At 42.4% G+C, this 21,991-nt stretch overlaps 1 protein-coding gene across 1 annotated transcript; it reads right to left on the bottom strand.

Annotated features, from left to right (window-relative positions):
* Positions 1–236: 236 nt before the first annotated feature.
* LOC118358158 (apoptosis regulator BAX-like) lies at positions 237–6,431 on the bottom strand. The gene is made up of 6 exons (XM_035735661.2): positions 6,069–6,431; positions 5,296–5,344; positions 5,041–5,202; positions 3,154–3,286; positions 2,486–2,590; positions 237–1,421 (listed from the first exon to the last, which is right to left on the bottom strand). The coding sequence occupies exons 1-6, from the start codon at positions 6,133–6,135 to the stop codon at positions 1,323–1,325; spliced, it is 615 nt and encodes a 204-aa protein (XP_035591554.1). The 5' UTR covers positions 6,136–6,431; the 3' UTR covers positions 237–1,322.
* Positions 6,432–21,991: the final 15,560 nt, after the last annotated feature.

Raw genomic sequence — 21,991 nt, 5'->3', positions numbered from 1 at the left:
GTTACCTCTAGGCTGGAACAAAAGCTTACACCCACATCAGCCTTTGGTGGGTAAGATTGCCCACCCTTGGGATTGGGCAATTCTTTCAGGTTTAAGGAGAAAGAACCACAAAACATATTAGTTAAAGAGGGATCTGGTCAAACCATGAAAGAGTTAGTATGGTCCCAAACCAAAGTTTCCTCAGAAAGTGAGCGAGCGAGAAAACACTTAAAAGTAAATTACAAATTCAATATTACTTTGCTTTGGCAAAGGTATTTTTATTAAACATGTGTGCATGATTGCCACGATTTAAAATACATTTGGTCCATTCAGATACATATACAGTGGGGCAAAAAAGTATTTAGTCAGCCACCAATTGTGCAAGTTCTCCCACTTAAAAAGATGAGAGAGGCCTGTAATTTTCATCATATGTACACTTCAACTATGACAGACAAAATGAGGGTGAAAAATCCAGAAAATCACATTGTAGGATTTTTTATGAATTTATTTGCAAATTATGGTGGAAAACAAGTATTTGGTCACCTACAAACAAGCAAGATTTCTGGCTCTCACAGACCTGTGAGGTTCCTCTGTCCTCCACTCGTTACCTGTATTAATGGCACCTGTTTGAACTTGTTATCCTTATAAAAGACACCTGCCCACAACCTCAAACAGTCACACTCCAAACTCCACTATGGCCAAGACCAAAGAGCTGTCAAAGGACACCAGAAACAAAATTGTATAATACTTGTTTTCCACCATAATTTGCAAATAAATTCATTAAAAATCCTACAATGTGATTTTCTGGATTTTTCACCCTCATTTTGTCTGTCATAGTTGAAGTGTACCTATGATGAAAATTACAGGCCTCTCTCATCTTTTTAAGTGGGAGAACTTGCACAATTGGTGGCTGACTAAATACTTTTTTGCCCCACTGTATATAATACCGATTTAGAGCTGTGAAAAAATAGTAGTGGTTTACTTTTAATTCCAAATCAATAGAAGATTTGGGATTCAATAAAACATCTAATGTCCAATAAAACATTGTTCAATAAAACACCTTACAAGGTTATTTTTTGAGCAATAGAAAAATTCCATTTCACATTGGTACTAATAAATACTTGCTCAGTTTGGAGTACTGTACCAAAAAGCCCCTGACTGTCCCTTTTCAGATCAATTCATCATATATATATATACACATATAAAAATAAAGATTACTAGGTCACCTTTGCCCCAAAGTCAAATCAACTGCACAGGACATAACACATTAACCTGTCTTCCTAGAGAACTGTCCACATTTTAAGGGCACTTTGATTTCACCAAGGGCACTTCCTGAGATGATGTCAGCGTGTTTTCCTCCAGTAAACCACGGCCATCACGAAAGCCACTGCAGCCACAAGCGACACAGTACGCCAATGTGACACGGTGCTAACAACCGCCTCCTGCAAGCAAAACGAAAAGTCAATCACACAACAGTGGAACCATTACGATTGTCCGTACTAACCAGAGTCATAGGCTGGACTAGGCTGAGCTAAAGCCTTAGTGCTCGTTCTGGGATCTATAGGCGTGAGGCAAGGTTACTCATCATCAAACAAGCTTCGCTTCATGAACTGACAGTACTGTGACGTGGCACAGGTAGCTGAACTCGGTGTTGCCCACATCGGAACTGCCTGCCTGCATCGGCCGTTGAGGACACATATGTGCATGGTCGTATTTGAGTAGGCGTGAGCGCTTCCTCCTCTTGATATGCACGTGTGAGTCACCATACGTAGGACTTACCAACTAGCATCGTTTACATTTTGGTTTGTCCGAAGGGCGTGTGACTTATGGCTATACTTGTCAGATGTGCATTCTTGAATAGATCAGTTAATAAGAGTTCGTCCAAAATAACTGACAAGACATGGAAACGCTGTGGGGGATAGATCCAGAATCTCCTCATTACCGGCCATCAAAGTTAGCCTACATTTAGGCTATTGTTTATTTGACACCATGTCGGTGTAAAGAAAAAAAACTGTACAACGCCTGTATGTATGTCACCCGCAATACATGTTCACGTCATCTTTACCAATCAATTGCATTACACTTAAAAACAACTTCAAAATACCACCACTAATTGCTATATGGCTAGCTACGCTATCAGCTTATCCGAACGGTGGTTGACATTTAGCAGACATATTTTCTTAACCCAAAAAGGACATTAAATATTACGCACCAAATCAGATTTTAGTAAGCACATTGTGGGCCTTTTCGAACACATACATCATAACAGATTTGACAAATATCCACTTTGTTAGATCAGCTTTAAAAAAAAATGTTATTTATTAAATGGGCACCAATGACCTCGTCAGTCCTCTATCCCACACAGTCTGTTTTCAATTGATCTCTTTACTGCATGTATGTGTTGATTGTGATAGCGTCTCTGCTCTTGTGGTATTTAAAAAAAATAAAATATAGTCCCATTGTACATCTGGACGGGCATGTTGGCGTACTCCAGCAGGGTACTCACCCATCCTCCCTGCTGTCGGATCCAAGCGGAGACATTTTCCCTGATGAACTGTAATACCCAGCTAATAATCTTCTTGATGATTTCTAAGTGGTTCTGTGTCAGTGCCTTGGAAAGGGGGATAACAAATATACATATAGTGTGAGAGGAGATTCATTCTGCTTTATTTTATTATTTTTTTAATTTAACCAGGTAAGTAGACTGAGAACACGTTCTCATTTACAGCAACGACCTGGGGAACAGTTAAAGGGGAGAGGAAGGGGGATGAATGAGCCAATTGTAAACGGGTGATGATTAGGTGACCGTGATGGTATGAAGGCCAGGTTGGGAATTTAGCCAGGACACCGGGGTTAAGTGCCATGGGATCTTTAGTTACCAGAGAGAGTCAGGACACCCGTTTAACGTCCCATCCAAAAGACGGCACCCAATGTCCCCAATCACTGCATTGGGATTTTTTGTTGTTGTTGACCAGAGTAAAAAGGGAGCCTCCTACTGGCCCTCCAACACCACTTCCAGCAGCATCTGGTCTCCCATCCAGGGACCAACCCTGCTTAGCTTTAGAAGCAAGCCAGCAGTGGGATGCAGGGTGGTATGCTGCTGGCATTTAAAAACTTTACAATTGTAAGTTTCAATGATTTCATATTCAGTAACAGGCACATTCCAAGTGTTACCTTGTAAATAAGCTTGTAGGCCAAGTGAAACAGGGAGACCACTCTGCCCCAGTTGATACCATCTGCAAAGATTTCCCTGGCCACTGAGAAGAACACATCCTGGACACAGTTTACCTGGACTGTGCTTATTAGGCTGTCAGAGGAAGGAGAGACAAATCATTAGAAAATGAGGAAAAGTAATTGTTTCTCTTTCTATGTTTCTTGTTGTCAAGGAAATTAAACAATGATAAAATAATAAAATGTTCTTCATTTGATGACAATTTGCCAAACCACTACAATAGGATATGGGAATATACTCATTTGTGTTCACATCCAGGCTTAGATTCTTTGTTGCTTGAGTAAAATAGTACATAAAACCACCATCACATAGACCAGCCAAATACAGTGCTTTCAGAAAATATTCACACCTCTTGACTAATTCCACACTTTGTTGCATTACAGTATGAATTTAAAATGGATTAAATTTAGAATTGTTTTATTGTCACCGGCCTACACACAATATCCCATAAGATCAAAGTTAGAATTATGTTTATTTTTAATGTTTCCAAATGAATTAAAAATGAAAAGCTGATGTCATGAGTCCGTAAGTATTCACCCCTTTGTTATAGGAAGCCTAAATACGGTAAGTTCAGGAGTAAAAATGTGCTTAACAAGTTACATAAGAAGTTGCATGAACTCACTGTGTGGAATAATAGTGTTTTGATTTTTGAATGACTACCTCATCTCTGCACCCCACACGCACAGATAATTGTAAGGTCCCGCAGTGGAGCAGTGAATTTCAAACACAGATTCAACCACAAAGACCAGAGAGGTTTTCCAATGCTTCGCAAAGAAGGGTAGATAGGTAAAAACTAAACAAGACATTGAATATACCTTTGAGCATGGTGAAGTCATTAATTACACTTTGGATGATGTATCAATACACACAGTCACTACAAATATACAGGCATCCTTCCTAACTCAGTTACCGGAGAGGAAGGAAACCACTCAGGGCTTTCACCATGAGGCCAATGGTGACTTTGGAAAAGGAAGCCTGTACAGAATAAAAATATTCCAAAATATGCATCCTGTTTTCAACAAGGCACAAAAGTAATACTGAAATAAATGTGGCGAAACAATGAACTTTTTGTCCTGAATACAAGGTGTTATTTTTAAGACCAATCCAATACACCACATTACTGAGTAGCACTCTCCATATTTCCAAGCATAGTTGTGGCTGCATCATGTTATGGGTATGCTTGTAATTGTTAAGGACTGGGGAGTTTGTCAGGATAAAACCGAAATGGAATAGAGCTAAGCACAGGCAAAATCCTAGAGGAAAACCTGGTTCAGTCTGCTTTCCACCAGACACTGTGAGATGAATACACCTTTCAGCAGGACAATAACCTAAAACACCTAGAGCTGCTCATCAAGAAGACAGTGAATGTTCCTGAGTGGCCTAGGTACAGTTTTGACTTAAATCTACGGGAAGGCCTGAAAATGGTTGTCTAGCAATGATCAACAACCAATTTGACAGAGCTTGAATAATTTTGAAAATAATTAAGGGGAAATGTCCAGATGTAGAAAGCGCTTTGTGACTTACCAAGAGAGACTCACAGCTGTAATCGCTGCCAAAGGTAATTGTACAAAGTATTGACTCAGGGGTGTGAATAGTTATGTAAATGAGGTATTTCTGTATTTCATTTTCAATCAATTTGCAAACATAAAAAATACAAATTAAAACTTTTGTCAAGTGGGATATTGTGTGTAGATGGGAGAGAAACAATAACTTAACCCATTTTGAATTCAGACTGAAACACAACAACATTTGGAATAAGTCAAGGGGTATGAATACTTTCTGAAGGCACTGTAACTAATATGCTAATTCAGAAGAAAATAATGTCATACTGTTGTAGCTCAGCATTTCTGTTCAGGTCATCAGCGATCAGCAGCAGCTGGTGTACCACGTCTTTGACTTGGTGGTCCTCTAGTTCGTTGGGTCTGCCACCAAGGTCCTCTGGAATCAAACGTCTCTCTGGGTTTTCTGCACTGACCCTCTCTATGACATACCTTCATGGATAAAAATGTACAAATATTTTGTGAAAATGGATAATGTGATCATCGGGATGGATACTAATGGTACTAGGTGCTAAGTTTATTTACCCTCTTAAAACAACAGCTCCTTGTTCCATAATTCTGTCGTCGATGACATCTGTTACAAAGATGTTGTTAGTGATTTTATGTTTTCATTATTTAATGACATGACAGTTTATTGTGGTGATCAGATAGATGTGTTAATCACGCATTGTGCTCCAATTCAATTGGCAGAGACTTTTGCTCACTCCCAGAACCTGCATGTTTCCTTTATGATGTAGACTTTGTATGCCACTTTACTTGGGGGTTAGAGTTATGCCGCGTTCATAACAACTGGAAGCTCGGGAACTCGGAAATCTTTAACTTCAAACTTCAGTGCGTTCAAAAAAACTGAACTCGGAAAAAAACGATTTGAACAGTCATCCAACTCGGAATTCCAAGTCGGGGACTTGGGCATCTTTCTAGAGTTCGACTTTCCGAACTTATGATTTTGATTTGACCTAGTATTACACTTTTTGTTTCACATTTGTTACAGTGAAGTGACGTCAAAGGACATTTATATGGCCTTCCAAGCTCAAAGTGTGTAGCCCAAAATAGTTATAGATTTTTAGTGCTAGATTTTTACATGTTGAAATAGCCGACCTCACTAAGACTGTTTTCACAATTTCGCTAATTAGTCTAACTAGGCCTACATGCTGAAAGATCAGGGGAAAACAAAGTATCGCTTCGATCGCAACCAATGATTCTGACGCGACCCTGTACTTTGTGTTAGTTGACAATATTTTAGATTTAAAAAATTCAGGTGACGATCTTTGAAAGTCTCAGCGCATATTAATATTTACCTTCACCCCCGACTGCACCCTGAGGCTCATCTTCGCCGGTTTTCCGTCTTTCTCGGGAGTCTGCCATCGACGAGAAGTACTGGGGTGAAGAAGTCCTACAGCTCCTGATCACCTCAGCGGGTCTTGACGAATCAGTAACCGCAAGGCGGGGATCTAAAGAAAACAATTATTATGCGTATCTGTCGCTCGCATTGATAAGTAGCCGAATCCCCCCAAAATTACCGCTGTCTACACATTTCTCTCCAGAAAAATACCAAAGATAAGACAGAACAAGGAAGTAACACGGAAATACACAGTGGGTTGTGTAAGTGCCCTGGGCTGCTTGTTGTGTGTCTAAACTACGCCTCTTCTTCGTGTGTCTTTCCGGCAGACGAGACAATATGTTGCGTATTGCTGCCTTTCACAGTGTGGAAAGTGCATTGCACATTCGTTCACAAAGAAAATGTGTTGCACCACCATCTAACCCAGGGATGGGCAACTCTAGTCCTCGGGGACCTGATTGGTATCTCACTTTTGCCCCAGACCCAGTGTAACGGATGTGAAACGGCTAGCTTAGTTAGCGGTGTGCGCTAAATAGCGTTTCAATCGGTTACGTCACTTGCTCTGAGACCTTGAAGTACTAGTTCCCCTTGCTCTGCAAGGGCCGCGGCTCTTGTGGAGCGATGGGTAACAACGATGCTTCGTGGATGACTGTTGTTGATGTGTGCAGAAGGTCCCTGGTTCGTGCCCGGGTATGGGCGAGGGGACTGTTTAAAAAATTATACTGTTACACCAGCTAACACACCAGACTCCAATACTCAACCAGTCATGATCTTCAGTTTAGAATGCAATCTGTTTAATCAGCTGTGTTTGCCAGGGATGGGGAAAATGTGGGACACCACTTCGGCCCCTGAGGACCTGATCTGAGTGTACAAAACATTAAGAACATCTTCCTAATATTGAGTTGATTTAAATATTGACATCGATAATGGATCATAGCTTTTTCCTGGATTCACCTGGTCAGTCTATATGTCCTCATATTTTAGTGCAAAATAACCACAGGGGGTTTTGAGAGAAGGGTGTCCAGCCTCTTTAGGCCAACGGCCTGGTGTAGGATCTGTTTGGGTCAAAGTAGTGGGAAGGAGTGGCGAGGTGTGTTGGGGATAGTGGTATATACACTGAGTGTACAAAACATTACAGACACCTGCTCTTTCCAGGAAATACAGTTGAAGTCAGGTATTTAAATACACCTTAGCCAACTACATTTAAACTTAGTTTGTCACAATTCCTGACATTTAAACCTAGTAAAAATTCCCTGTCTTCGGTCAGTTAGGATCACCACTTTATTTTAAGAATGTGAAAAGTCAGAATAATAGTAAAGAGAAAAAGTTATTTTTTTCAGCTTTTATTTATTTTATCACATTCCCAGTGAGGTCAGGGCTTTTACATACACTCAATTTGTATTTGGTAGCATTGTCTTTAAAATAGTTTAACTTGGGTCAAATTTCCATGATCCATGACCGTAGCCTTCACACAACTCCATTGCTTCCCACAAAAAGTTGGGTAAATGTTGGCCCATTCCTCCTGACAGAGCTGGTGTAACTGAGACAGGTTTGTAGACCTCCTTGCTCGCACACACTTTTTCAGTTCTGCCCACAAATTTTGTATAGGATTGAGGTCAGGGCTTTGTGATGGCCACTCCAGTACCTTGACTTTGTTGTCCTTAAGCCATTTTGCCACAACTTTGGAAGTATGCTTGGGGTCATTGTCCATTTGGAAGACCCATTTGAGACCAAGTTTTAACTTCCTGACTTATGTCTTGAGATGTTACTTTAATATATCTGCTAAATCAAATTTTCCTCCCTCTTGATGCCATCTATTTTGTGAAGTGCACCAGTCCCTCCTGCAGCAAAGCACCCCCACAACATGATGCTGCCACCCCTGTGCTTCAAGGTAGAGATGGTGTTCTTCGGGTTGCAAGCCTCCCCCTTTCCTTCAAACATAACGATAGCCATTATGGCCAAACAGTTTTATTTTTGTTTCATCAGACCAGAGGATTCTCCAAAAAGTATAATCTTTGTCCCCATGTGCAGCTGCAAACTGTTGTCTGGCTTTTTTTTATGGCAGTTTTGGAGCAGTGGCTTCTTCCTTGCTGAGTGGCCTTTCAGTTTATGTCGATATAGGACTCGTTTCACTATGAATAAAGATACTTTTGTACCTGTTTCCTCCAGCATCTTCACAGGGTCCTTTGCTGTTCTGGGATTGATTTGCCCTTTTCGCACCAAAGTACGTTCATCTCTAGGAGACAGAACACGTCTCCTTCCTGAGCGGTATGACGGCTGCGTGGTCCCATGGTGTTTATACTTGCTTACTATTGTTTGTACAGATGAACGTGGTACCTTCAGGCGTTTGGAAATTGCTCCCAAGGATGAACCAGACTTGTGGAGGTCTAAAAAAAATTTTATGAGGTCTTGGCTGATTTCTTTCAATTTTCCCATGATGTCAAGCAAAGAGGCATTGAGTTTGAAGGTAGGTCTTGAAATACATCCACAGGTACTCTTATTGACTCAAATAATGTAAATCAGCCTATCAGAAGCTTCTAAAGCCATGACACCATTTTTTGGAATGTTTCAAGCTGTTTAAAGGCACAGTCAACTTAGTGTATGTAAATTTCTCACCCACTGGAATTGTGAAACAGTGAAGTAATCTGTCTGTGAACAGTTGTTGGAAAAATTACTTGTGTCATGCACAAAGTAGATGTCCTAACTGACTTGCCAAAACTATAGTTTGTTAACAAGAAATTTGTGGAGTGGTTGAAAAACAAGCTTTTATGACTCCAACCTAAGTGTATGTAAACTTCCCACATCAACTGTATAGATTGACCAAGTGAATCCAGGAAAAAGCTATGATCCCTTATTGATGTCACTCGATAAATCAGCTCAATATTAGGAAGGTGTTCTTAATGTTTTGTCCACTGTTAGATCAGGTCCTCAGGGGCCGGAGTGGTGTCACATGTTTTCCCCATCCCTGGCAAACACGAATACAGTGAAATGCTTACTTACAAGCCCTTAACCAACAATGCAGTTTTAAGAAAAATACAACAAAAAAAGAAATAAAGTAACAAATAATTAAAGAGCATCAGTAAAATAACAATAGCGAGGCTATATACAGGGGGGTACCAGTACAGAGTCAATGTGTAGGGGCACCATTCAAGGTTCAAGGTAATTGAGGTAATATATACTGTACATGTGGGTAGAGTTATTAAAGTGACTTATGCATAGATAATAACAGAGAGTAGCAGCTGTGTAAAAGGGGGGAAATGCAAGTAGTCTGCGTAGCCATTTGGTTAGATGTTCAGTAGTCTTATGGCTTGGGGGTAGAATCTGTTTAGAAGTCTCTTGGACCTAGACTTGGCGCTCCGGTACTGCTTGCCGTGCGGTAGCAGAGAGAACTGTCTATGACTAGGGTGGCTGGAGTCCTTGACAATTTGTAGGGCCTTCCTCTGACACTGCCCGGTACAGAGTTCCTGGATGGCAGGAAGCTTGGCCCCAGTGATGTACTGGGCCGTTCGCACTATCCTCTGGGTCGGAGACCGAGCAGTTGCCATACCAGGCAGTGATGCTGCAACTGTAGAACCTTTTGAGGATCTGAGGACCCATGCCAAATTTTTTAAGTCTCCTGAAGGGGAATAGGTTTTGTCATCCCCTCTTCACGACTGTCTTGGTGTGCTCGGACCATGTTAGTTTGTTGGTGATGTGGACACCAAAGAACTTGAAGCTCTCAACCTGCTCCACTACAGCCCCGTCGATGAGAATGGGGATGTGCTCAGTCCTCCTTTTCCTGAAATCCATCTCCTTAGTCTTGATCATGTTGACAGAGAGGTTGTTGTCCTGCCACCACATGGCCAAGTCTCTGACCTCCTCCCTATATGCTGTATCGTCGTTGTTGGTGATCAGGCCTACCACTGTTGTGTCATTAGCAAAAGTAAACATGGTGTTGGAGTTGTGGCTGGCAGTGCAGTCATGAGTGAACAGGGAGTACAGGAGGGGACTGAGCATGCACCCCTTAGGGGCCCCCGTGTTGACATTCAGCAGGGCGGATGTGTTGTTACCTACCCTTACCACCTGGGGGCGGCCCGTCAGGAGGTCCAGGATCCAGCTGCAGTGGGAGGTGTTTAGTCCCAGGGTCCTTAGCTTAGTGATGAGCTTTGAGGGCACAATGGTGTTGAACACTGAGCTGTAGTCAATGAATAGCATTCTCACATAGGTGTTCCTTTTGTCCATGTGTGAAAGGGCAGTGTGGAGTGCAATAGAGATAGCATCATCTGTGGATCTGTTAGGGTGGTATGCAAATTGGAGTCGGTCTAGGGTTTCTGGGATAATGGTGTTGATGTGAGCCATGACCAGCATTACAAAGCACTTCATAGCTACAGACGTGAGTGGTACGGGTTGGTAGTCATTTAGGCAGGTTACCTTAATTTTCTTGGGCACAGGGACTATGTTAGTCTGCTTGAATCATGTTGGTATTACAGACTCAGACAGGGAGAGGTAGAAAATGTCAGTGAAGACACTTGCCAGTTGTCAGCGCATGCTCGGAGTACACGTCCTGGTAATCTGTCTGGCCCTGCAGCCTTGTGAATGTTGGTTGCGGAGAGCGTGATCACACAGTTGTCCGGAACAGCTGGTGCTCTCATGCATGTTTCAGTGTGTCTTGCCTTGACGCTAGCATAGAAGTAATTAAGCTTGTCTGGTAGGCTCGTGTCACTGGGCAGCTCTCGGCTGTGCTTCACTTTGTTGTCTGTGATAGTTTGCAAGTGCTGCCACATCTGATAAGTGTCGTAGCCGGTGTAGTACAATTCGACCTTAGTCCTGTACTGACGCCTTGCCTATTTGATGGTTCGTCTGAGGGCATAGCGGGATTTCTTATTAGCTTCCGGGTTAGAGTCCTGCTCCTTGTAAGCGGGAGCTCTACCCTTTAGCTCATGGTGGATGTTGCCTGTAATCCATGGCTTCTGGTTGGGGTATGTACGTACAGTCACTGTGGGGACGACGTCATCGATGCACTTATTGATGAAGCCAGTGACTGATGTGGTTTACTCCTCAATGCCATCAGAAGAATCCTGGAACATATTCCAGTCTGTACTAGCAAAACAGTCCTGTAGCTTAGCATCAGCTTCATCTGACCACTTCCTGCTTTAATTCTTGCTTGTAAACAGGAATCAGGAGGATAGAATTATGGTCAGATTTGCCAAATGAAGAGCAAGGGAGAGCTTTGTACATGTCTCTGTGTGTGGAGTACAGGTGGTCTAGAGTTTTTTCCCCTCTGGTTGCACATTTAACATGCTGATAGAAATGAGGTAAAACGGATTAAGTTTCCTTGCATAAAAGTCCCTAGGCCACTAGGAGCGCCACCTCTGGATGAGCGTTTTCTTCTTTGCTTATGGTGATAATATAGCTCATTGAGTGAGGTCTTAGTGCCATCATCTGTCTGTGGTGGTATGTAGACAGCTACGAAAAATACAGCTGTAAACTCTCTAGTTAGATAGTGTGGTCTACAGCTTATCATGAGATACCTCAGGCGAGCAAAACCTTGAGACTTCCTATGGATATTGTGCACCATCTGTTGTTTACAAATATACATAGACCACCACCCATTATCTTACCAGAAGCTGCTGTTGCAGTGTATAACCCGCCAGCTGTATGTTATTCATGTCGTCGTTCAGCCACGACTCAGTGAAACATAAGATATTACAGTTTTCAATGTCCAGTTGGTAGGATATACGTGCTTTTAGCTCGTCCATTTTTTCCCCCCAGGGATTGTACGTTGGCCACTAGAACGGATGGCAAGGGCAGATTAGCCGCTCTTTGGCGGATCCTTACAAGGCACCCCAATCTCTTTCTGCCATATCTTTTCCGTCTCTTCTCCTGTGAATGACGGGAATGAGGGTCTGTTCGGGTGTCTGGAGTAAATCTCCCTCATCCGACTCATTAAAGAGAAATGATTTGTCCAGTTCAAGGTGAGTAATCGCTATTCTGATTTCCATAAGCTCTTTTCAGTCATAAGAGACAGTTGCAGCAACATGATGTACAGAAAATGTGAAAAAACAAACAAAATGGCACGGTTGGTTAAGAGCCCATGAAACGACGCCATATGACACATTCTGCACTGCTCTCACCCTGGGAACTTCAATCTGTCTCACTTGTGGACATTTCTGATCCTCAGCAACATCGTCACCCCCACAATTGAAAGTCCCCCAAAAATTCCACCAAAATTATGCCGCACCAAATGTTTGTGTTGCACCAAATGGCGCGCATCACAGACAACAGGAATCCCAAACTTCGGTCGATCCAACTTAACACTTAACTGCACTCCAGTCATCACTCCTTTCAGCAGAACTTGACCCAAAGGAGAAAGTACTCTGCTTGTATTTCACAGTTTGTGTTTGTACCTCGCACCCTTCTTTCTGCTTCTTCTCGCCATCCACCCTCTTCCTTGCCTGGGCCTCCAACACGAATTCCATTTTCTTGTGGGACTTCAGGAAACTCAGTATCTAGCCGCTGGTACTGCCATGCTCCATTCCCTGATCCTATATTGTAGTACAGTGTAGCCCAGGGGTTTTCAAACTGTGATTCGGGGCCAGATAGAAAGCATGCAGAAAAGATATTGAACTATATGCAGTATATTTTTTAATAATACCATCTTTGAGAACTAGCAATCAAATAAAGACTAGACAGTCAGGGAGAATCGGAAATGAAAAACATGACACACATGACACATGCTCAGTGATTTTGTTGTTTGAGTAGAGGAACACAGCATTAGCTATGGCAAAATGCATAGAATTGCAGGAAATTCGCTTTAAAACCACAAAATTGTCTTTCAGCTCCAGGTGAAACTGTGTAGAATTGCTGGAAATTAGCTTCAAATCTGCAAAATGTTCTCTCAGCTCAATGGAAAAATGTGTAGAATTGCAGATCATTAGCATTACAACAGCAATATGTCTTTCCACTGCAATGATACCTTTCTAGCTAATAGGCTATGTTAGAATTGACACTTCCTCTTCCAGTTATTATGTGGGGAAGTTAAATAATGAAACTGTCTACCAAACCTATTCATTTTTATTCACGGGGTCGCCGGTTTGCCTGGAAGGGGCCCCGTGGAAGAAACGTTTGAAAACCCCTGATATAGCCTAGAGTAGCCTAGGCTAAATGATTGTCTTGCATGATTTAAAAGCTACACGCGCAGGCATTACACTGACTGACACCCACATCCTTAAATGGACTTAATTACATTTTTCAATAGCCTAAATTACACAATAACAAACAGAACATTCACACACATGATTTAAATGAACATTTTAGTTAAAACAAAGTAGTGCATTTGCGTTTATGCAGACACTGCAATGCTTTCTTAGTTTGAATTAAATCATACATTACATTCATGGGATTTACCTTTTCACAAATCTTAAAAACGCAACCTACAAACTTGTCAGGGGATGTCACTGTTGCCTTATGGAATTTTCCTCCACTAGAGAGAGAGACTAGATAGCCTATCTGTAAGATGACACCGACCCAGAGCAGCACCAAAATAAACACAGCATTGTTACTTGTTACATGGTCACTAATAGCCTAGCCCTATAGGTGGTGCTGTGTCATTTCTGTTTTGATGAGCAGACATGCGATTTTAGTATCACAACCCACCTCTTTCACACTCCACCTGCTTCCCTCCAGCCAACTTGCTTGTCTGTTTTTTTCTACCACATAACAAAAGCCCAATGGACTCTCTCACAATGCCTGCATGGAAGACACATGGGGTATTCGGCTCTACCATCAGCTCCCACATTACCTATATACTCTAAAAAGAAAAGGTTCCTGGAGTATCCTTTAAGGGTTCTTCAAATTGAAACTATGGGGGAACCTCTATAAGTTCTTTGAATAACCTTTTGAAGAGCCTTTTGGGGTACATTTTTGAACTAGCCCCCCCTCCCTGTTGTTATTATTATTATCCATAATGTATAGGCCTATGGGATATTCATTGAAGAGGCTCCCGCCCTCTCTCTCTAGCGCTCAAAGGCGCCAGGCTCCCCAGCATTACGCACTCCGGCCACCATCATTACACACACCTGCTTTCCCTCGTCACGCGCATCAGCAATTATTGGAATTACCTGGACTCAATCCCCTGTGTCATTACGTCCCCTATATCTGTCTGTTCCCAAGCTCTGTTCTCTGCTTCAGGATTAATGTTTGTATGTCATTATGTTTACCCAGTGCTGACGCCGTTCCCGTCCTGTTTAATGTCTGTGCTATGTTAAATGTTGACTCCCCATACCTGCTTCTCATCTCCAGTGTCGGTCCTTACAAGAGGTAAGGGAGGAGGATACTAAATGTGATCTGCATAACATACCAATACCAATTGACATACCTTTGTATGCCTCCTCATCTGTATACCTGCAGACATAGACACAAAAGTGAGCAGTTCAGTCATCTGCACCCAACACAGCTAGCCTTCAACATGTTCTTATAGCCTACATATTCTTACCTCTTTGTCAATTGATATCCATTGAATTGTGTCCATTTTCTGTTTTAGAAAGATTTGCGCAAACATGAAAAGATAGATTGTATCATCAGAAAACAATATAAATTTAGATCATACAAGGGACGAACCTTACCTTAAATTGAGATCTTTATATTTTTCAGTTAAGTGTCTGAACCTGCTGTCCTTTCAAATCCAAATGTTTCTGTTGGGCAGTTAGGTTCCTGCAAAACCCCCACCAACTTAGGCGGTTCCTCAAAGAACCCCACCTCTTATAGGGTTGATGAAAGAACCTTTTGGGGGAAATTTTCAGTGCCAAGAACCCTAAGGTTCTTGAAAATGACTTTGAGAATCTTAGAAGAACCCTTGTTGAACACCAAATTAGAGTGTAGGGTGTGATGTTGATAGTTTTCCACTACCAGTGTAAGCAGGTAGCCTATTGTGGCTTTGTGGCTAGGGGAGAACCTACAGTGCCTTGCGAAAGTATTCGGCCCCCTTGAACTTTGCGACCTTTTGCCGCATTTCAGGCTTCAAACATAAAGATATAAAACTGTATTTTTTGTGAAGAATCAACAACAAGTGGGACACAATCATGAAGTGGAACGACATTTATTGGATATTTCAAACTTTTTTAACAAACTTTTTTAACAAATCAAAAATGATGATACATACAATCCACCTGTGTGTAATCAAGTGTCCGTATAAATGCACCTGCACTGTGATAGTCTCAGAGGTCCGTTAAAAGCGCAGAGAGCACCATGAAGAACAAGGAACACACCAGGCAGGTCCGAGATACTGTTGTGAAGAAGTTTAAAGCCGGATTTGGATACAAAAAGATTTCCCAAGCTTTCCCATTTAGCTTTACCCAAGGAGCACTGTGCAAGCGATAATATTGAAATGGAAGGAGTATCAGACCACTGCAAATCTACCAAGACCTGGCCGTCCCTCTAAACTTTCAGCTCATACAAGGAGAAGACTGATCAGAGATGCAGCCAAGAGGCCCATGATCACTCTGGATGAACTGCAGAGATCTACAGCTGAGGTGGGAGACTGTCCATAGGACAACAATCAGTCGTATATTGCACAAATCTGGCCTTTATGGAAGAGTGGCAAGAATAAAGCCATTTCTTAAAGATATCCATAAAATGTGTCGTTTAAAGTTTGCCACAAGCCACCTGGGAGACACACCAAACATGTGGAAGAAGGTGCTCTGGTCAGATGAAACCAAAATTGAACTTTTTGGCAACAATGCAAAACGTTATGTTTGGTGTAAAAGCAACACAGCTCATCACCCTGAACACCTCATCCCCACGGTCAAACATGGTGGTGGCAGCATCATGGTTTGGGCCTGCTTTTCTTCAGCAGGGACAGGGAAGATGGTTAAAATTGATGGGAAGATGGATGGAGCCAAATACAGGACCATTCTGGAAGAAAACTTGATGGAGTCTGCAAAAGACCTGAGACTGGGACGGAGATTTGTCTTCCAACAAGACAATGATCCAAAACATAAAGCAAAATCTACAATGGAATGGTTCAAAAATAAACATATCCAGGTGTTAGAATGGCCAAGTCAAAGTCCAGACCTGAATCCAATCGAGAATCTATGGAAAGAACTGAAAACTGCTGTTCACAAATGCTCTCCATCCAACCTCACTGAGCACGAGCTGTTTTGCAAGGAGGAATGGGAAAAAAATTCAGTCTCTCGATGTGCAAAACTGATAGAGACATACCCCAAGCGACTTACAGCTGTAATCGCAGCAAAAGGTGGCGCTACAAAGTATTAACTTAAGGGGGCTGAATCATTTTGCACGCCCAATCTTTCAGTTTTTGATTTGTTAAAAAAGTTTTAAATATCCAATAAATGTCGTTCCACTTCATGATTGTGTCCCATTTGTTGTTGATTCTTCACAAAAAATACAGTTTTATATCGTTATGTTTGAAGCCTGAAATGTGGCAAAAGGTCGCAAAGTTCAAGGGGGCCGAATACTTTCGCAAGGCACTGTAGGTTCTCCCCTAGCCACAAAGCCACACCAGGCAGTTTTATATCTTTATGTTTGAAGCCTGAAATGTGGCAAAAGGTTGCACAGTTCAAGGGGGCCGAATACTTTTGCAAGGCACTGTATTGGTTTACTGGACACCCCCGAGTATCAGACTGGTTCGGTATATAACTTTAGGCCTGTACGAATGTAATGTAATTATGTGGTGTGTGTTTTGGTCAATTATGTAAGTACATACACATAAGTACATACGCCAGAGTAGTGGAGTGGTTCAGCTGCACAATTTGACTCAATTGTTCACTTTATGATAAAAGCACCACATTTGGTACAGACCTTTTTGAATGTTACATATGAAATGTTGTATAAATGTGTTATGGAGGTTATTATGAATGATACTGCAACATCCACAAAGGAGTTTTTAATGGTTTCATAAAGGTGTTATGTATGCATTCTGTGTAGCGTAACACAGTCTTGTGGCCTGAAAAAGACCTAGGTTAGAAACCAGTCTGTCCCATTAGTGCCGTGACCCAGATTTGTGAGAAGAAGGTGAAATGGGTGGTGGAGCGTAACGGGGGTGGCTCTGTAAACCATGCTTTGGTGTTGAGTAACCTGTCTTGATACCTAAAGAGGTTAGAGTGGCAGGCCAGTAACTGGAAGGTTGCCAGTTTGAATCCCAACGCTGACATACACAATCTGGGGGTTGTTGCAGTTGCTGGTGTTATCAACAGAGTTTAAACCTGTGCCTCTTGTTACCTTGCTGAACTATGCTGGTTTACATTCTGGGTCTGATGGGAAAAATCTGGTGGATGTGACCCTGCAACTAGAAGGTTGCTGGTACCTAATCTTAGATGCCATTTCTTGCCGTTGAAGCGCAGTTGGTAGAGCATGGTGTTTTTAACGCCAAGGTTGTGGATTCAATTCCCACTGGGCACTAATATAAAAAAAAATATGAAAATGTATGCACTCACTACTGTAAGTTGCTCTGGATAAGAGTATATGCTAAAATGTAAAATGTTGTTCCCTTGAGCAAGGCACAACCACAAAACAGTTCCAAGGCGTAATCTCCTTTATCTTGGAGGAACTAACGCAAGTCTTCAAATTATCACACAGGGTTACTCAAAACCAAACTACTAAACTACCCCTGTTACACTTCACCCCCATTTGACTTATCCTTCCTAGCAGAGACCCACACTGGCACAGACTGGAATCTAACCCTGGACTCCTGTGCACCACAAGGTCTCAAGCAAGGTTACTCATCATGATACACAGCCTGTTGTGTTTGGTGTGTCAGGGGTTGGATAATGTGACATCAAAAATACAAGTTTCAGTTGTACAATTAAACGTTTATTTAGAAAATCTCTCTCCACTAAAGGTGCTATGAATGCCTATCTATAATCAAGTATAGTGTTACCTGAGAACGTGTGTTCATTTTGTATGTGTGTCAGTGTGGTCATCGCAGGGACCAACAGGCGGAATTCCATCAAGACCGGCAGAGAGGCAGCCGATAGAGACTCTATGTGTCTGTGGATCAAGAGAAATGATAAGTGAGTGACAGTGCTACTTGGACACATGTCTAGATGCTTTTTATAGAGGAGGTCAAGTTTATAATCTCCCTCATCTCCCCGTAACTATTCCCCAGGTCGTTGTTGTAAATGAGAATGTGTTCTCAGTCAATTTACCTGGTAAAACAACGGTGAAATAAAATAAATTGCAGGGCTGACAAGACAATGGATTGCGCAGTGAGATGGAACAGAGTAAATAGCCATTTTAATGTCATAGCCGGTGGCAATTTGTGGACTAGAAACCTGCTGGAATGCGGTTTTAACCAATCAGCATTCAGGATTAGACAAATCAAATCAAATTTATTTATATAGCCCTTCGTACATCAGCTGATATCTCAAAGTGCTGTACAGAAACCCAGCCTAAAACCCCAAACAGCAAGCAATGCAGGTGTAGAAGCACAGTGGCTAGGAAAAACTCCCTAGAAAGGCCAAAACCTAGGAAGAAACCTAGAGAGGAACCAGGCTATGTGGGGTGGACAGTCCTCTTCTGGCTGTGCCGGGTGGAGATTATAACAGAACATGGCCAAGATGTTCAAATGTTCATAAATGACCAGCATGGTCAAATAATAATAAGGCAGAACAGTTGAAACTGGAGCAGCAGCACGGCCAGGTGGACTGGGGACAGCAAGGAGTCATCATGTCAGGTAGTCCTGGGGCATGGTCCTAGGACTCAGGTCCTCCGAGAGAGAGAAAGAAAGAGAGAAAGAGAGAATTAGAGAAAGCACACTTAAATTCACACAGGACACCGAATAGGACAGGAGAAGTACTCCAGATATAACAAACTGACCCTAGGCCCCCGACACATAAACTACTGCAGCATAAATACTGGAGGCTGAGACAGGAGGGGTCAGGAGACACTGTGGCCCCATCCGAGGACACCCCCGGACAGGGCCAAACAGGAAGGATATAACCCCACCCACTTTGCCAAAGCACAGCCCCCACACCACTAGAGGGATATCTTCAACCACCAACTTACCATCCTGAGACAAGGCTGAGTATAGCCCACAAAGATCTCCGCCATGGCACAACCCAAGGGGGGGCGCCAACCCAGACAGGATGACCACATCAGTGAATCAACCCACTCAGGTGACGCACCCCTTCCAGGGACCCACCCATTGTATAAATGCCAAAATACCATGGCTAACAGCTGTTCTTACACAAGACACAGCGCAGTGCCTGGATACAGCCCTTACATGCTGACCAGACTGGACATGTCGCGTGCGCGAGCGTCGCAAAATACATTTTGAAATCCATGTTATTCAATTATTGTACCCACACTGCTCGCGCACACCAAAGAGCGTCTGCGGCGCCATGGGCTAAAATAGAAGTCATTCCTATTTCTGACGCAGATTGCGCTGCAAGTCCTGCCTCTCCCATCTCCTCGTTGGTTTATAGAAGCAGGTATCCATGTGCCATCTCCTCAATGGTTTTACCCACGTGGGTGATTGAAAGACAAACTGTTTTGCCGGTCGTCGTGGTAATACAATGAAAGTTTAGATGCGATCACCATATAAATTAAATGATGAAAAAGCCTGGAAGGAGGTGAGATGACTAGAGACGATTCGGTTGGCCGTTTTATGTGTGGATTATTTGTCAGAGTAGAGGTCCGTGTGCATTTCAGGTAAAATAACAACTTAACGTTTGTATCCCAGGACAAATTAGCTAGCAACATCAAGCTCGGTAAATAGGACAAATTAGCGTTAGCTAGCAAGTGCAAGCTAACTAGCTAAAGTGCCATACATGTTTAATGCTTTTCGACCTGGCCCCAAATTAATGTCACTGGTTCAGTGTTTGTTTTGATATTTTAACCTGTGTGTCGTGATCGCATTTGGTGTGGGGGGGCAAAATACATTTATGCACGAAAGCGCACGATAGCTGTACTCGATACCATCTACTGCATCTTGCCTATGCCGCTCTGTACCATCACTCATTCATATATCTTTATGTACATATTCTTTATCCCTTTACACTTGTGTGTATAAGGTAGTAGTTTTGGAATTGTTAGCTAGATTACTCGTTGGTTATTAATGATATTCTGTCTGTTGCTGTGTATTGCTCCACTGACCAAATCAATCAAATCAAATGTATTTATAAAGCCATTTTTTACATCAGCAGATGTTACAAAGTGCTTATATATAAACCCAGCCTAAAACCCCAAACAGCAAGCAATGCAGATGTAGAAGCACAGTGGCTAGGAAAAACTCCCTAGAAAGACAGGAGCTGAGGAAGAAATCTAGAGAAGAACCAGGCTCTGAGGGGTGGCCAGTCCTCTTCTGGCTGTGCCGGGTGGAGATTATAAGAGTACATGGCCATTGAGGCCAGATTGTTCTTCAACATAATAATTAGGCTATCTTAAATTAAGATTTTGGAGGACTCTTAGGGAGCAGTAAGTACACCATGACCTGATGTTGCCTCAAACCAACATTCACCACCAAATGTCCATAGCATAGCAAACTGTGGCATAGCCTTTACTTTGTTGAAATAGCAGGACATTATGTTCAACTGCAAGTAGAAAAACTAGTGTATCATATAGTACTTTTGTTCATGAAACGGGTTGAAGTTAAAAGATGTGTGCCAGCTTTGAAAGTAAAAGATTGAAGCACAGCTTTAGAAATGTTCCACAAAAATGGTAAACCATTCTAACTCAATGGCTCCTTACATTGCAAAGCAGCTTTATTAGCCATTCATTTAAATGCTCATGTAGGAGGTGAACCCCGTTTTTCGCTCGGGAACCCAACGTCTTATCCAGTAGACCAAAATAATATCATTAAATCCCAGGCAGGGCTACCTCAACATAAAATAAAATCATATTATTGGTCGTATACACATGTTGCAGATGTTATCGCAGGTACAGTGAAATGCTTATGTTTCTAGCTCGTACAGTAATACCTAACAATACACACAACTCCAAAAAATAAAAAGATTCTGAACAGTTTGTCAGAGTACTGAATATTAGAACAGTGTCTGCATTCAATAAGTAGATTGAACGGGATCTTAAGCACTTGCAAATTCATAACATTTTGTACGAATTGGCATTCGTAACATATCATACGATTTGCAGGAATGTACACACACACACACTACCGTTCAAAAGTTTGGGGTCTGTTATGCGGAGTGGAACTCAAGAGCAGACTCAGACGAGGAGACTGGGATGAAGAAACCAAGGTATTTATTAAAACACAGGGGGATATGGAGTGCAGGTCAGGGGAAGCTCGGGCAGGTTGCTGGAAACCAGGTGCGGAGGCTGAGGCTGGAGTGAGAGGGGTTGAGACAGGGTAAGCAGGTCCGGAGAGGAATACAAGGGAGTAGTAGAGTGGGGAATCCAGGACAGAGTAGCAGGATGACGAGACGTGAGACTGGAGACAGGGACCAGAGTCAGAGCAGGCAGAACTGTATCGAAGAGGAAAAAAGCATCAGGCAAGGGAAACCAGGAACAAACAGATAACAGGCTCTGAATAGTAACAAATGGCTAAAAACATATATTGACTGATCAGCGATTACGATCTGGCAGCGTGGAAGTGGCAGGGCTGAGTACTTGCAGAGGTTTTGATTATGGAACAGGTTGCAGCTGGTGGGGATCTGCTCTGACTCAGCACATTTGTCACACCCACACAATCACACACACACAGAGAGAGAGAGAGGGAGAGGGAGAGAGTACTGGGGGAGTGGTGTCAGGTCAAGGAGACAGAATGAACAGTAGAGTGCGTTGGAGGAGCAGATGTGACAGGGTCACTTAGAAATGTTAGTTTCTTAACGACCGTTGCACAGGTGCATGTTCATTAATTGTTTATGGTTCATTGAACAAGCATGGGAAACAGTGTTAAAACCCTTTACAATGAAGATCTGTGAAGTTATT

Source organism: Oncorhynchus keta, chromosome 2, assembly GCF_023373465.1.
Source record: "Oncorhynchus keta strain PuntledgeMale-10-30-2019 chromosome 2, Oket_V2, whole genome shotgun sequence".
In the NCBI taxonomy this organism is placed as follows: domain Eukaryota; kingdom Metazoa; phylum Chordata; class Actinopteri; order Salmoniformes; family Salmonidae; genus Oncorhynchus; species Oncorhynchus keta.
Note: the sequence above shows the minus strand (reverse complement) of the source record. Positions and strands in the feature narration are given on the sequence as shown.